The sequence below is a fragment of the Pelophylax lessonae genome (genome assembly GCF_965119305.1).
Source record: "Pelophylax lessonae genome assembly, chromosome: 13".
In the NCBI taxonomy this organism is placed as follows: Eukaryota; Metazoa; Chordata; class Amphibia; order Anura; family Ranidae; genus Pelophylax; species Pelophylax lessonae.
In genome coordinates, this window is record NC_138780.1 from 137,075,918 (window position 1) to 137,088,313 (window position 12,396).

A 12,396-nucleotide genomic window follows, 5' to 3' on the forward strand; every position below is an offset into this window, starting at 1 on the left:
CCCCCCTAATTTATACAAATTCCCATCACTGGGCCAAATGTCAGACAAGGGAAGATTTAATTTGCCAGTGCAGTATAAGGGAATAAAAGAGAGAACTGGATTGGCTACTACAGTCAATTTGATAAATGATGACCTATGAGTTTTGTTTAATAGTCAAATATATAACCAGTAAGTAAGGTGACTCTTACCCAGCCTGTTATTATTCATAGACAAGCTCTTGAGAACAGCAAACTTTCCCATCCATGGAGGTAAAACATCAATCTTGTTACTGGACAGGTCGAAAGTTCGAAGGTTTGCAGACAGCCTCTGCAGATCTTCAGGGAACTTATAAGAAAAATGGAATGATGAGAAAGAAAAAAAATGTAAGGAGTGGAGTGCCTGCAAGAATATATTATTCCACATCACACAAAACGAGGAGGCTTATTCAAAGGGAAACTCCAATGAAAAAATATTTTTGGAAACTGCAAATGACAGTTTTGGCTATATTACTGTGCAGGAAATTTGTTGATCAATCTTACTTTCCCCTCCTCTAATCCAGTCACAGAATGAAAAGGTGTTCGGTGAATGGACAATAAGAGATCCCATTTTTTACCCCACACCTACTCATCTGTTAAAAGAACACCTTGCCTTACAATGTTTTTTTGGAATGGGCAAAGGGGAAAGGAAGGGGAGAGTGAATGACAGGAACCCCACAATCTACTATAGCTAAACTGTCAGTTGCAGGACCAGAAGAAGAGTCTGGTATGTAATATCCAAAAATGAAACTGTTATTTCTACAGTAACCAGCAGTAACCTAGGTTCACGTTTGGGTTTTCCAAAACAATTCTTTCCCTGGAGCTCCAATTTTAAAAGATTGTACAGAGAGCAGGAGCAAACATATTTCACAACCAATGTCATTGGAGAACTCAGAGAGGAAAAGGATTGTTTATCTCTTCCAGCTGAATGGATTGGGTAGGTTCCTGGGAAGGCCCACATTAAAGTGAACCTGCTGCTTTTCCCTACTTGGGCAAAGCACATGTTTACTTTAAGAGAAAATTGTAAAGGTTTTTCTTTTTTTTTTTTATATATAAAGTAAGACCACCAGCTTAATGCTGGGTTGGCCCACTAATTTTCCACTACTGCTCACATTCTGCCACGGGTGGGTTTTCTGTGAAGCGGAGGCATTCATTGGCTGCCTCTACATAAGCAGCTATCCTATAGCTCTGCCTTACACAGTACATGCTTTTAGGGAGCCGAGAGTAGAAGGAAACCAGGAGGCTGATAGAAAATAGTACACAGGGTGGGGGACAGGCAGACCTAAAGTCAGGTTTTGATTTTAGGTGAATGAGTAATGCGAACAGCGCAAAAAAACAAAGACAAACTAATCATCAATACTCTATTATTGTAATGATTACCCTAATGAAATGTGATTGAATAATAACGTGCTTTACACAATCCTACTAAAGTGCAAGTTCACCTTGTAAAAAAAAAAAAAAAAAATGAAAAGGTAAACTATCACTGTACACCTTCCCCACCCCCATTTTCTGATGTACTTACACCTCAGTGGGAGATTACCTGCCAGTGCCCACGCTGCCAGTGTAGTGGTCTGGGATCTGAAATCCCCGCTCTTCTCCCTCTTCTTTCTGCAGGGGTTGTGGGACAGATCAAAGAGATTCTGAATGGTCAGCTTGGACAAATAGCATTATTCTGATCTGTCCCAAAAGCCCTGCAGAAAGAAGATGGAGAAGAGCTGGCATTGTGTGGGCACTGACAACTCACCCACAGAGTCAAGTACAGCAAGAATGTACAGCGTTAGTTCACCTTTTCATTTTTTTGAAAAAGTGAACTGACCCTTTAAAGTGGTTGTAAACCCTTCCATATATGAAGTGAAGTGACTATCCTCAGGTGATGTACAGAGATAAAACAAATCCTCCTACATGCGTTGTACTTGGTAATCTGCAGCCTTCTACATCCTTTCAAAGATCAGAATTTATGCAGCTTTTTTGAGATTTCAGAAAGCAGGGGGTGGGGAGCTAAAGTTGCAGTTGGCCCTGATTGAAGGGAAGATACAAGCTCGTTTGGCTGTACTTCTCCTGTGGATCACAGTAGTGCAGTACATTCTGCACTCCTTTGACCTGTTTTCAGCAGATAGCTGGCTGACATCACAGAGACAGTCCAGACTCAGGAAAGATCGCAACCATATAGTCAGAATCAGCACACATGCCTGGAATGGCACCCGACTGCTCCCGGCCCATCCACAGCCCAGAGCTCTAGTGAGGGGGTGGTTAAGCGGTGTCAGAATAGACAGCGGTCACTGACAGTCACCAGCTCTCTGCTCAGGGAGCTCTGAGCACCGAGTGATCGGCGGTGTTTGATCACTCTGTTCTTAGCCTTAGAGCTGGCAGGGGACCGATGCTGCATCCACCTGGGTAAGGAAGGACTGTAAAATAACATAGAAAATCCCATACTTCTCTTTTAATAAGCCTGGAAATCTTTGGCAAGCTATGAAATAGTCTCTCACCTCAACTAATCCCTTGTCAGTCAGCTGGAATACACCAGTCTTCTGTGCAGTTTCTATGTGAGCTTTTAGTGCACTGTTCCCCATACTGCTCCAAGAGACCAACCTTTACAGCGGTAACCAGCTCTCACAGTGTGACTAAAGGCCTGTGTGTCATAGAGACCTGCAAAAAAAACAAAGACAATAAGGTTAAAAAACCTAAACAACCAAGAAAGAGATGCTTTCATCAAAGCCTTCCAATACCAATAGTTTCCTTTGTGAACGTGTATTACATATTCCCCCAAAATCAACTGATTAGGAGATTGGAGGTCCTTAATTATGAGGAGCGTTGGCAAGCACTTGATTTATTTTCCCTGGAGAAGAGACGCCTGAGAGGGGACATGATAGCGATTTACAAAATACCTCAACTGTGATCTCAGCATAGGAAAAAAATTATTTAGTCTTAAGGAGTGTAAGGGGACACAAGGCCACACAATGAGATTAGAGGAGAGGCGGTTTAACCTTAAGCTACGCAAGGGGTTTTTCACTGTAAGGGCAAAAAGATTGTGGAACTCTCTTCCACACTTGGTGGTAACTGCGGGGAGTATGGCTACTTTTAAAAGACTCTTGGACGTACATCTCAAAGATCACAACATTCAGGGTTATGGGAAATGAATACGTCCACACACACCTACACAGGTTGAACTGGATGAACTGTTGTCTTTATTCAACCTCAACTACTATGTAACTATCCCTGATGAAAACCTGCTGCAGAGCGCTCTGGACTTCAAAGGTTAATTTTACAACAGGACAATGATCCTAAGCACACAGCCAAGAAAACAAAGGAGTGGCTGCGGGACAACTCTGTGAATGTCCCTGAGTGGCCCAGCCAGAGCCCAGACTTGAACCAGATTGAACATTTCTGGAGAGATCATAAATTGGCTGTGTACCGACGCTCCTCATCCAACCTGATGGAGCTTGAGAGGTCCTGCAAAGAAGAATGGGAGAAACTGACAAACTATAGGAGTGCCAAGCTTGCAAAGGCTGTGAATACTTCTTATGTACATGGGATTTTTTTTTTTTATTTTAAAAAAAATTGCAGAGATTTAACCACTTGCCGACCGCCGCACGACTATATACGTCGGCGGTCAGCCCCTCACAGGCAAACTAACGTAGGGCTACGTTGCTTGCTTGTGAGGGTCTAGGGAGCGAGCGAGCGCGCGCCGCTGGAGGCGCGCTCCTGCGTGGTCACAGACCACCCCGCGCGCGTGACCAGCGGACCCGATGTCCGCCGGCCACTCGGCGATCGGGGGGGAGAGGGAGAATGTCAGGCAGCTTGTGTAAACAAGCCACCTGTCATTCTCCTCGCTGTAAAGACACTGATCACATGGATCTACTATGTAGATCCGTTGATCAGTGTCCTTACAGCTCAAGCCACAGCCAATCACAGTAGAAAACACGCCCCTAGGGACACACACAGCCCCTCCCTCCCAAATAAAGTTAACCCCTTCACTACCAGTGTATTTTTACAGTAACAGTGCATATATATAGCACTGATTACTGTAGAAATGTCACTGGTAACCCCAAAAAAGTGTCAAAAATGTCAGTCAAGGGTCCGATCTGTCCGCCGCAATGTCGCAGTACCGCAAAAAAAAAAAAAAAAAAAAAAAAAATCGCAGATCGCCGCCATTACGCGTTAAAAAAAAAAAAAAAAACAACAAAAATGACAAAAATCTTTCCCTTTGTTAGTAAACGCGATAACTTTTGCGCAAACCAATCAAAATACGCTTTATGCGATTTTTTTTACCAAACATAGGTAGAATAAAACAAATTGGCTGAAAATATTAAAAAAATTTGATTTTTTAATTTTTTTTGGGGGGAATTTCATATAAAAAAGTGTGAAAAATATTGCTATTTTTGCAAAATTGACGCTCTTTTTTTGTTTATAGCGCGTGATCAAAAAATCGCACAGGTGATCAAATACCACCAAAAGAAAGCTCTGTTTGTGGGAAAAAAAGGACGCCAAATTCGTTTAGGTACAGCGTCGCACGACCGCGCAATTGTCCGTTAAAGTCACGCAGTGCCGAATCGCAAAATACCCCCTGGTCGGAATGGGGGTAAAATCTTCCGGGGCTTAAGTGGTTAAAACAAACTTCTTTCACGTTGTCATTATGGGGTATTGTTTGTAGAATTTTGAGGAAAATAATGAATTGAATCCATTTTGGAAGAAGGCTGTAACAAAATATTGAAAAAGTGAAGTGCTGTGAATACTTTCCGGATGCACTTTACATAGCAGTTCTTGTGTTATTATTAAGATCATAATGATTATTGCACAGTATGGAGATGTTAATAAACTTCTGTACATTTTGGAAGAAACCAAACTTAAAGAATACAAAAAAAGGGGGGGGGGATTATTTATCCATCACAAACCTGTATTAGAGCTGCTTGGAGCTGAAATTTAATCCGATACAAACAAGTGAACAAACCAGCAATTCCCTGATATTCATGCGCATGGTTTATTAAAGCTGAATCAGCTACAGTAAATACACAGAAGTTCTTATATGTGATAAATGCTGGATACTGACCAAAAGATTTGTAATTCTTTTAGGCTGACCTTGTGATCCAGTTAATCAACTAGGAAGCACAGCCAGATCTTTGACCTCACTTTTTTCCACACTGCAGTTAAGCAGTACTGCTTAGTCAAGGGCTCGCCGCAGGTTTTTATTGGAAAATGAAGCAGCAGAAGCTCACTGATAGGAGGCCATCACCTCCTATCAGAAAGATCCCAGTATTAAACGGACAGCGTGGTGTTATGCAGTAAGGTCTCCAACTCAAGAGACGGACCCCATAGCCTTCACCCCACCAAATTCAACGTCATGAGATTTATATTCAAAGTACTTTATTAATCTCTAATGTATAGTAAAAAAATAAGAGTTAAAGCGAAACTTCACCCATAACAACTTGATAAAAAATAATGTTCTTTAGCAGATCAAACAGAAGCCGCTTCCTTACCTGTAAAGGATAGGAGGGTTTAATTCTGCTTCAGGCAAGGTTTTCATATACGCAAGTTGGATGCGGGTTTCTCCGCATCCAATTCGCATGACAAGAGAGTGTGATCGGCTCTCATTGGAGCTGGTTCACACAGCTCCAGGGCGGCCACCATCTGCATTTGGAAAGGGTCCTGTGCGTGTTTGGCTCAGATTCAGGTGCGAATTTAGGCAGAAATTTGGAGCCGATTCACACCTGAATCGGTGAACAGGGACGCACCGGACCCCCTGCTGTGAACCACGTTTGCACCATGTATGAACCCAGCCTGAAGGCTGTAAGCAGAGCGGCCTCTACAAATTCAGCAGTGCCTAAAATGGACAGCAACTACACATGTGCAGAGCAGGGTCAGACAGCGTTTTACTCAGTTTTTAAACAGTATAGACACTTATTTCTAATGTTTTACATCGCTATAACTGCAAAAGGGGCCAGCCTGAAGTGATCTAGCAGGATTTCATTTTCTGACTAAAGTTCCACTCTAACCACCCTATAGAGACTGTACAGCTACAGGACAGCAGCTCTAGTTCCAACAAAGTGTCAGTTAATCTCCAATTGTCCACCGTAATATCGCGATCCCACTATAAGTTGCTGATCGCTGCCATTACTAATAAAAAAATAAAGAGCTGTCTAATAATATATACTTTAGTTTGTAGACACTAGAACATTCACGTAAACCAGGGGTGGGGAACCTATGGCTGGGGGGCCGTATGCGGTCCTCAAAGTAATTTGGTCTGGCCCCCCGTGCAGCTGAGTCTGTGTCTCTCAGCTGATCTGTCAGAATGGAGCCGATGCTTCCTGTATAGTTTCGGCTCAGTTCTGACAGTCTGAGTGAGTCACAGGTGGAGTGATATCAAATGCACTTCGCCTGTGACCAATACATGAAACATCGCCTCTTCCTCCAGCGCGGCGCCACTGCTAGCCAGCATTTCCCACCAGCAGTACTCACAGCAGTACCAGCCAGCTGTACCCACGAGCAGTACCCGTCAGCAGTTCTTTTCAAAACTTACCACCACAAAGAGTCAACTGAACTAACCGACTCAAACCTGGAAAACCAGTTGCGAGTAGCAACATCATCAATACCAGCTAACATCGCACACCTCACCAAAGAGAAGCAGTTGCAGCCATCACATTAGGGGTGAGTTAATTAAATGTTTGACCAAATATAACAGGCACATTTTTAAGTTAATAATTTTGTACGGCCCCCCCAAATGTTTTTATAAATACCCAAATGGCCCTTGGCAGAAAAAAGGTTCCCCACCCCTGACGTAAACCAATCTATTTACGCTTATCTGGGAAGTTTTTTTTGTTAACAAAAACATGTAGCAGAGCACATATTTATGAAAAATTTTGATTTTTTTTAAAAAAAAAGTTTATTGGATTTATAGCAGAAAAGTAAAAAAATACGACAATGCCGTATAGCAAAAAACTGCCTGGTCGTGAAGGGGGCAAATCTTCCGATGTGGTTGTAAAAAAAAAGAAAATCACCCAAACTAAACTGATCTGCATTCATCAGGCAAGTATTCGAAAGCTTGCTTTTTACAAGGAAAACCCACTACGATTGGCAAAAAGCAGAGAAGCTCCTGCATACCTTGAGATCTATGCACACCCAGGTATTTACTGTACAATCTGACACAGCTGCACAGAACGGTCGTGGTGCATTGTGGGATTTTGGCTGTGCAGATGTCATTAGGTACAGTAAGAACGGTGGATTACAAAGAGATGACTAAGAAGCTTTACCATGTATGAGAGCCAATTAATCCTTGAGTGCTGCATGATATATTCCATTATTAAAGGGTAAATATTTTATAAGTTCCAGAAAACCCATTTGCATTGTGGACAAGAATCTGCTTTTATTAACTTATTCATGAAACCAGTGCATGCACCCAGAACATCATCATTTAAAGTAATTAGGAGAAATTATATTAAATTGGCTGATCACCAAGCAGAGGAAATTATCAATAGTACAACAATGATGTGATCTGTATCAGTGTCCACAGAAATACACCACTGATAAAGTGGTATTAACCACTTGCCGACCGCCGCCCGACTATATACGGCGGCGGTCAGCCCCTCCCAGGCAAAGTGACATACCGGTACATCACTAGCCTGGGAGCCAATAGGGGGCGCGCTCCCGCTCGTACCCTAAGAAGCCCGCGTGTGTGACCGGCGCACCGGCGATGTCCGTCGGTCACTCGTGATCGTCGGGTGGAGAGGGAGAAAGGCAGTCGGCTAATGTAAACAAAGAGGCCTGTCATTCTCCCCTGTGTAAGAATGGAGATCATACGGTTCTGCTATGTAGGACCGTTGATCTCTGTTCTTACACCTCAAGCCACATCCAATCACAGTTAGAAACACGCCCCTAGGGACAAACTTAACCCCTCCCTCTCCAATAAAGTTAACCCCTTCCCCCCAGTGTCATTTTTACAGTAACAGTGCATATGTATAGCACTGATTACTGTAGTAATGTCACTGGTACCCCCAAAAGTGTCAAAAATGTCAGTCAAGGGTCTGATCTGTCCACTGCAATGTCACAGTCCTGCAAAAAAAAAAAAAAAAATCGCAGATAGCCGCCATTACTCGTTAAAAAAAAAAAAAAAAAAAACAATAAAAATGACAAAAATCTTTCCCTTAGTTAGTAAACGCAATAACTCTTGCGCAAACCAATCAAAATACGCTTTTAGCGATTTTTCTTTACCAAACATATGTAGCAGAAAACAAATTGGCCTAAAATGTAAAAAAAAATTAGATTTTTTTGGGGAATTTCATATGAAAAAAAAAATGTGAAAAATATTGTTATTTTTGCAAAATGGTCGCTCTTTTTTTGTTTATAGCGCATGATCAAAAAATCTCACAGGTGATCAAATACCACCAAAAGAAAGCTCTGTTTGTGGGGAAAAAAAGGACATCAATTTCATTTGAGTACAGCATCGCACGACCACGCAATTGTCCGTTAAAGTCACACAGTGCTGAATCGCAAAATAGGCCCTGGTCAGGAAGGGGGTAAAATCTTCTGGGGCTTAAGTGGTTAAACTCAAAAACAAAAGTGTAATATATTGCTGCTTACCAATTCTTTGTTGTGGTGGCTGCATTCGTTTTCTTTTTTAGGCTTTTCCCTTTATTTTCACCTGCTGATCTGGCCAGTAACACCTTATGTCTTTTGGTGTCTCCACTCTGGACAGAGGTGAAATGGGGACACCCTCAGACAGCAGCATTGTTAGTCTGAGGAGAGGGTAGTGATAGATGCACTAGTACATTCAAATGGACTTGTCTAGTGAATAAAAACCAAACTGCAGCTAACACGTTTTGTGGAAATAAACTCTTCTCTTTTAGGCCTTATTCACACAGAACGTACTATACCATACACCTGTACAGGGCCATGTTCACCCACAAAGGGACACAGAGGTGTTTCATGCATTCCCATCCAGGCAGTTCCAATGATGTCTACTGGGGCACATCTGCTGTGTCCCAATATGACATCTGTGTAAGGTGTGTGTCCCCAAAAATCACGCTGTGTTTGGGGACATGCACCCACAAAGATGCCGTGCAGCCACTGTGTCTCAATAGACATCAATGGAACTGCCTATATGTAAATACAAGAAACACCTGCATCCCTGTGTGGGTAAACACCGGTATAGTACGCCCTGTGTAAATAAAGTCTTACAGCCAAGGAAGCTGTCATCTCTCACTTTTGTCTGCATGATCAGTTATGACACCAGCCATTTGATGAACAGTTCAGTTGAGAGCAGAAAGAACTGACATGACAGTTATCATTCATGGTATGCCTTGAATGTAATAGTTTTGGAGAATGATTAAAGTGGTTGTAAACCTCAGTCATGAAATCTGAACAAAGCACATATATCTGTAATGTTTACTTGTCTCTCTCCAAAGCTCTAGGTGTGGTGTCTCTCTGGTGCTTTGTTCCTCTGTTATCAGCATGAGTCAATTCTGACAAGTTCTCAAACACAAGATGAATTTGTGACAGGGAGGAAGCTCAGCACACAGCTTGTCCATTCACAACACAGCTCTGCATGTTCCTTGGCTCCCGTTTTCTGTCTGGAGGAGGGGTGTGTGCTTTGCCTCCAATTACACACTAATTGCAGCTCTCCACAGAACTGTCGTTTCTGCTATAAAATGTCCCTACCTGCCTGCTCACTGTCTTCTCCAAAACTGTAAACTGACCTGCTGATGCCATACCGGTCTCTGATCTCCAGCATGACTGGCTACTGCGCATGCACAGGAGTGACATCATCCCCTGCTAGCCAATGAATAGGCCTGAAGACCAGCACTCAGTAGAAGATACCATCGCTGGTCAGGGGGGCATTAATTACCACCTTTAGTTTCACTTTGAAGTTTAAGTGCACTTTCAGACAATGTTTATTGATTTCTTTTGCTCCTTTACTGTGACCCAAACAATCCCCCCACAGATATGTAATGACAGATCCCATGGCTGCACCCTCTTGTGATTGCTTACACCCAGCTCCCCAAGTCTCTCCCTCCCCTGAGACTTCCAAGGGGGTTTTGGCCACCATCTCTGGCCCCAGGACTCAGACAGACATCTATGGGGCTGGAATACACAGCCTGGAGAGAAATACCGGTGTAACATTAAAAAACCATACCTCGTTAGAATTCCATACCCTCGCCACTTCCGGTCTGAAACAGCTGAGCGGCGCAGCAGTGCGCATGCTCAGAGCCCCGGATACGTCATTGCACAGCAGAGAATTTCACAAGTACGCATGCTCGGAGGGAATGAAATTATAACGGAGTGTGTGTAATGTTATACTTGCCGCGGTTACATTAAAACAGTTCGGCGGCAACATGGGTCATCTCCTCTCCTATCCCTGACACTTCCCTCATCTCGGCTAATAAATATAAAAGCGGCGGTGGGTGTATGAAATGTAAGTGACGGCGATCTCTGCTCCGTGATCCGCTTTTATATTTATTAGCCCAGATGAGGGAAGTGACAGGGCTAGCAGCGGAGATGACTGATGTTGCAGAGGAGCTGTTTTAATGTAACGGCGGGAAGTATAACATTACACACACTACTGTGAGAAATCCATACCCTCCGTAGGTGCACCGGAAGTGACGAGGGTATGGTTTTTTCACGGAACACCGGCCATACAAATGAACTGATTTTTGAGGTGGATGGGGGAATCCTCCCGCTGTGTCATTGTATTGTGACAGCAGGGACCCTTCCGCCATCAGAATACACTGATCAATGCTGAGGACAATTGGCTGCAGTGCTGATCGAGTTAAAATATACCAACAAGTCCATTCATGAAAAGCAGATCAATATATCGACTTCCCATGAACAGGAATGGCTGGATGTGATTATAAATGTATCCGGTTCTGCTGAATCAGCCAAATTTCAGGCTTAAAGTGGATGTAAAGGCAGAAGGTTTTTTTTATCTTTATGCATTAAGATAAAAAGCCTTTTGCATGCAGCAGCCCCCCTAATACTTACCTGAGCCCATCTAGATCCAGTGATGTTGCTAGATTGACAGGTCTGTCTGGAACTCCTCTCCTCATTGGCTGAGAAAGCAGTGAAACACCAGTGGCTCCCGCTGCTGTCAAAGTCAGTGAGCCAATGAGAAGAGGGGGCCAGGCTGGGTTGCGGCTCTGTGTCTGAATGGACACAGAGAGCTGCGGCTCGGGTGCCCCCATAGAAAGCTGCTTGCTATGGGGGCACTCCACAGAAGAGAGGGGCCAAGAGCACGGAAGAGGGAGCTGAGAAGAGGAGGAGCACGGAAGAGGGACCTGAGAAGAGGAGGAGCACGGAAGAGGGAGCTGAGAAGAGGAGGAGCACGGAAGAGGGAGCTGAGAAGAGGAGGAGCACGGAAGAGGGAGCTGAGAAGAGGAGGAGCACGGAGGAGGGAGCTGAGAAGAGGAGGAGCACGGAAGAGGGACCTGAGAAGAGGAGGATCCGGGCCACTCTGTGAAAAACCATCTGCACAAAGGAGGTAAGTATATAACATGTTTCTTATTTTTAACAAAAAAAAAAAAAAAGAGAAGACTTTACAATCACTTTAAGACTTACAGAACTGGATGTACACAACCACAAGAGGCCACAGATGTCAGATGGAGGTAAGTACATATGAGTGGAGGGGGAAGGGTGGGATTGGTTAGGGTAAAGGGACAGAAAACTATAAGCGCACTTCTTTAACCCCTTCCTGTGACCTTGGACCTAACACTGGGAGGTGGGATGGACCTCCTGATCACATGGTTGCAGGGATTGGCTATCACATGATCAGGAACTCATCCTCCCAATCATAGAGTGTCTGTGACAGTGCGGTCCCCTGGGTGATAGAGCTTAGTGAGCGCGCTCTCAGCACAGAAACCTTGGCCGCCACGTTCAGCGCATGCGCTACAACTCGGCACCCCTACCACCGCACATATGTGTCACATGATTAGCCAGAGGTTAAAGGAGAACTCCAATAAAAGTATCACACATACAGGGAGAGGGGTCACTAAATGAGCCTCCCATATCACAGCACATGATGACTGGAGAACTCCTATACAATGTCACTACTCACCTGTGGAGGAGTGTCAGAGGGTGGAGGGAGGTGGGGTGCCCTCTGATGGAGGAACGCAGTACTGCAGATGAGGGGAGCACTACTTTACCTCTGGGATAGGGAGCCTCAGCGGGGAAGAAGCTCGGAGCAGGGCGGGTGACACGGGGCTATGCCAGTCTGAGCGGCCACCATACACACAGGACTACACCGAGAACCCGGGAGAGGTATAGCGGTCTATGGAGGTGAGCTGCCCAGCCCCCCTCAGTCCGCCCGCAACACACTGGGAGCACCGACTAACTACAACTTCAATCTCAGCTACTTCCGGCAACAACCCCTCCCCACGCCCTCCTCCAGCCAGCCCCGCCA

The 12,396-nt window shown here is 44.3% G+C and overlaps 1 protein-coding gene across 1 annotated transcript in view; it reads right to left on the minus strand.

Annotated features, from left to right (window-relative positions):
* LRRC57 (leucine rich repeat containing 57) overlaps positions 1–12,363 on the minus strand; it is a 33,060-nt gene extending 20,697 nt beyond the window's left edge. Inside the window, exons 1-3 of the mRNA XM_082275038.1 lie at positions 12,052–12,363; positions 2,501–2,660; positions 189–324 (exon numbers count right to left, since the gene is read on the minus strand). Of these exons, the coding sequence (XP_082131164.1) occupies positions 189–324; positions 2,501–2,584 (220 nt within the window). The 5' untranslated portion in view covers positions 2,585–2,660; positions 12,052–12,363. The remainder of the gene's footprint in view (positions 1–188; positions 325–2,500; positions 2,661–12,051) is intronic.
* Between the last annotated feature and the right edge of the window lie 33 nt (positions 12,364–12,396).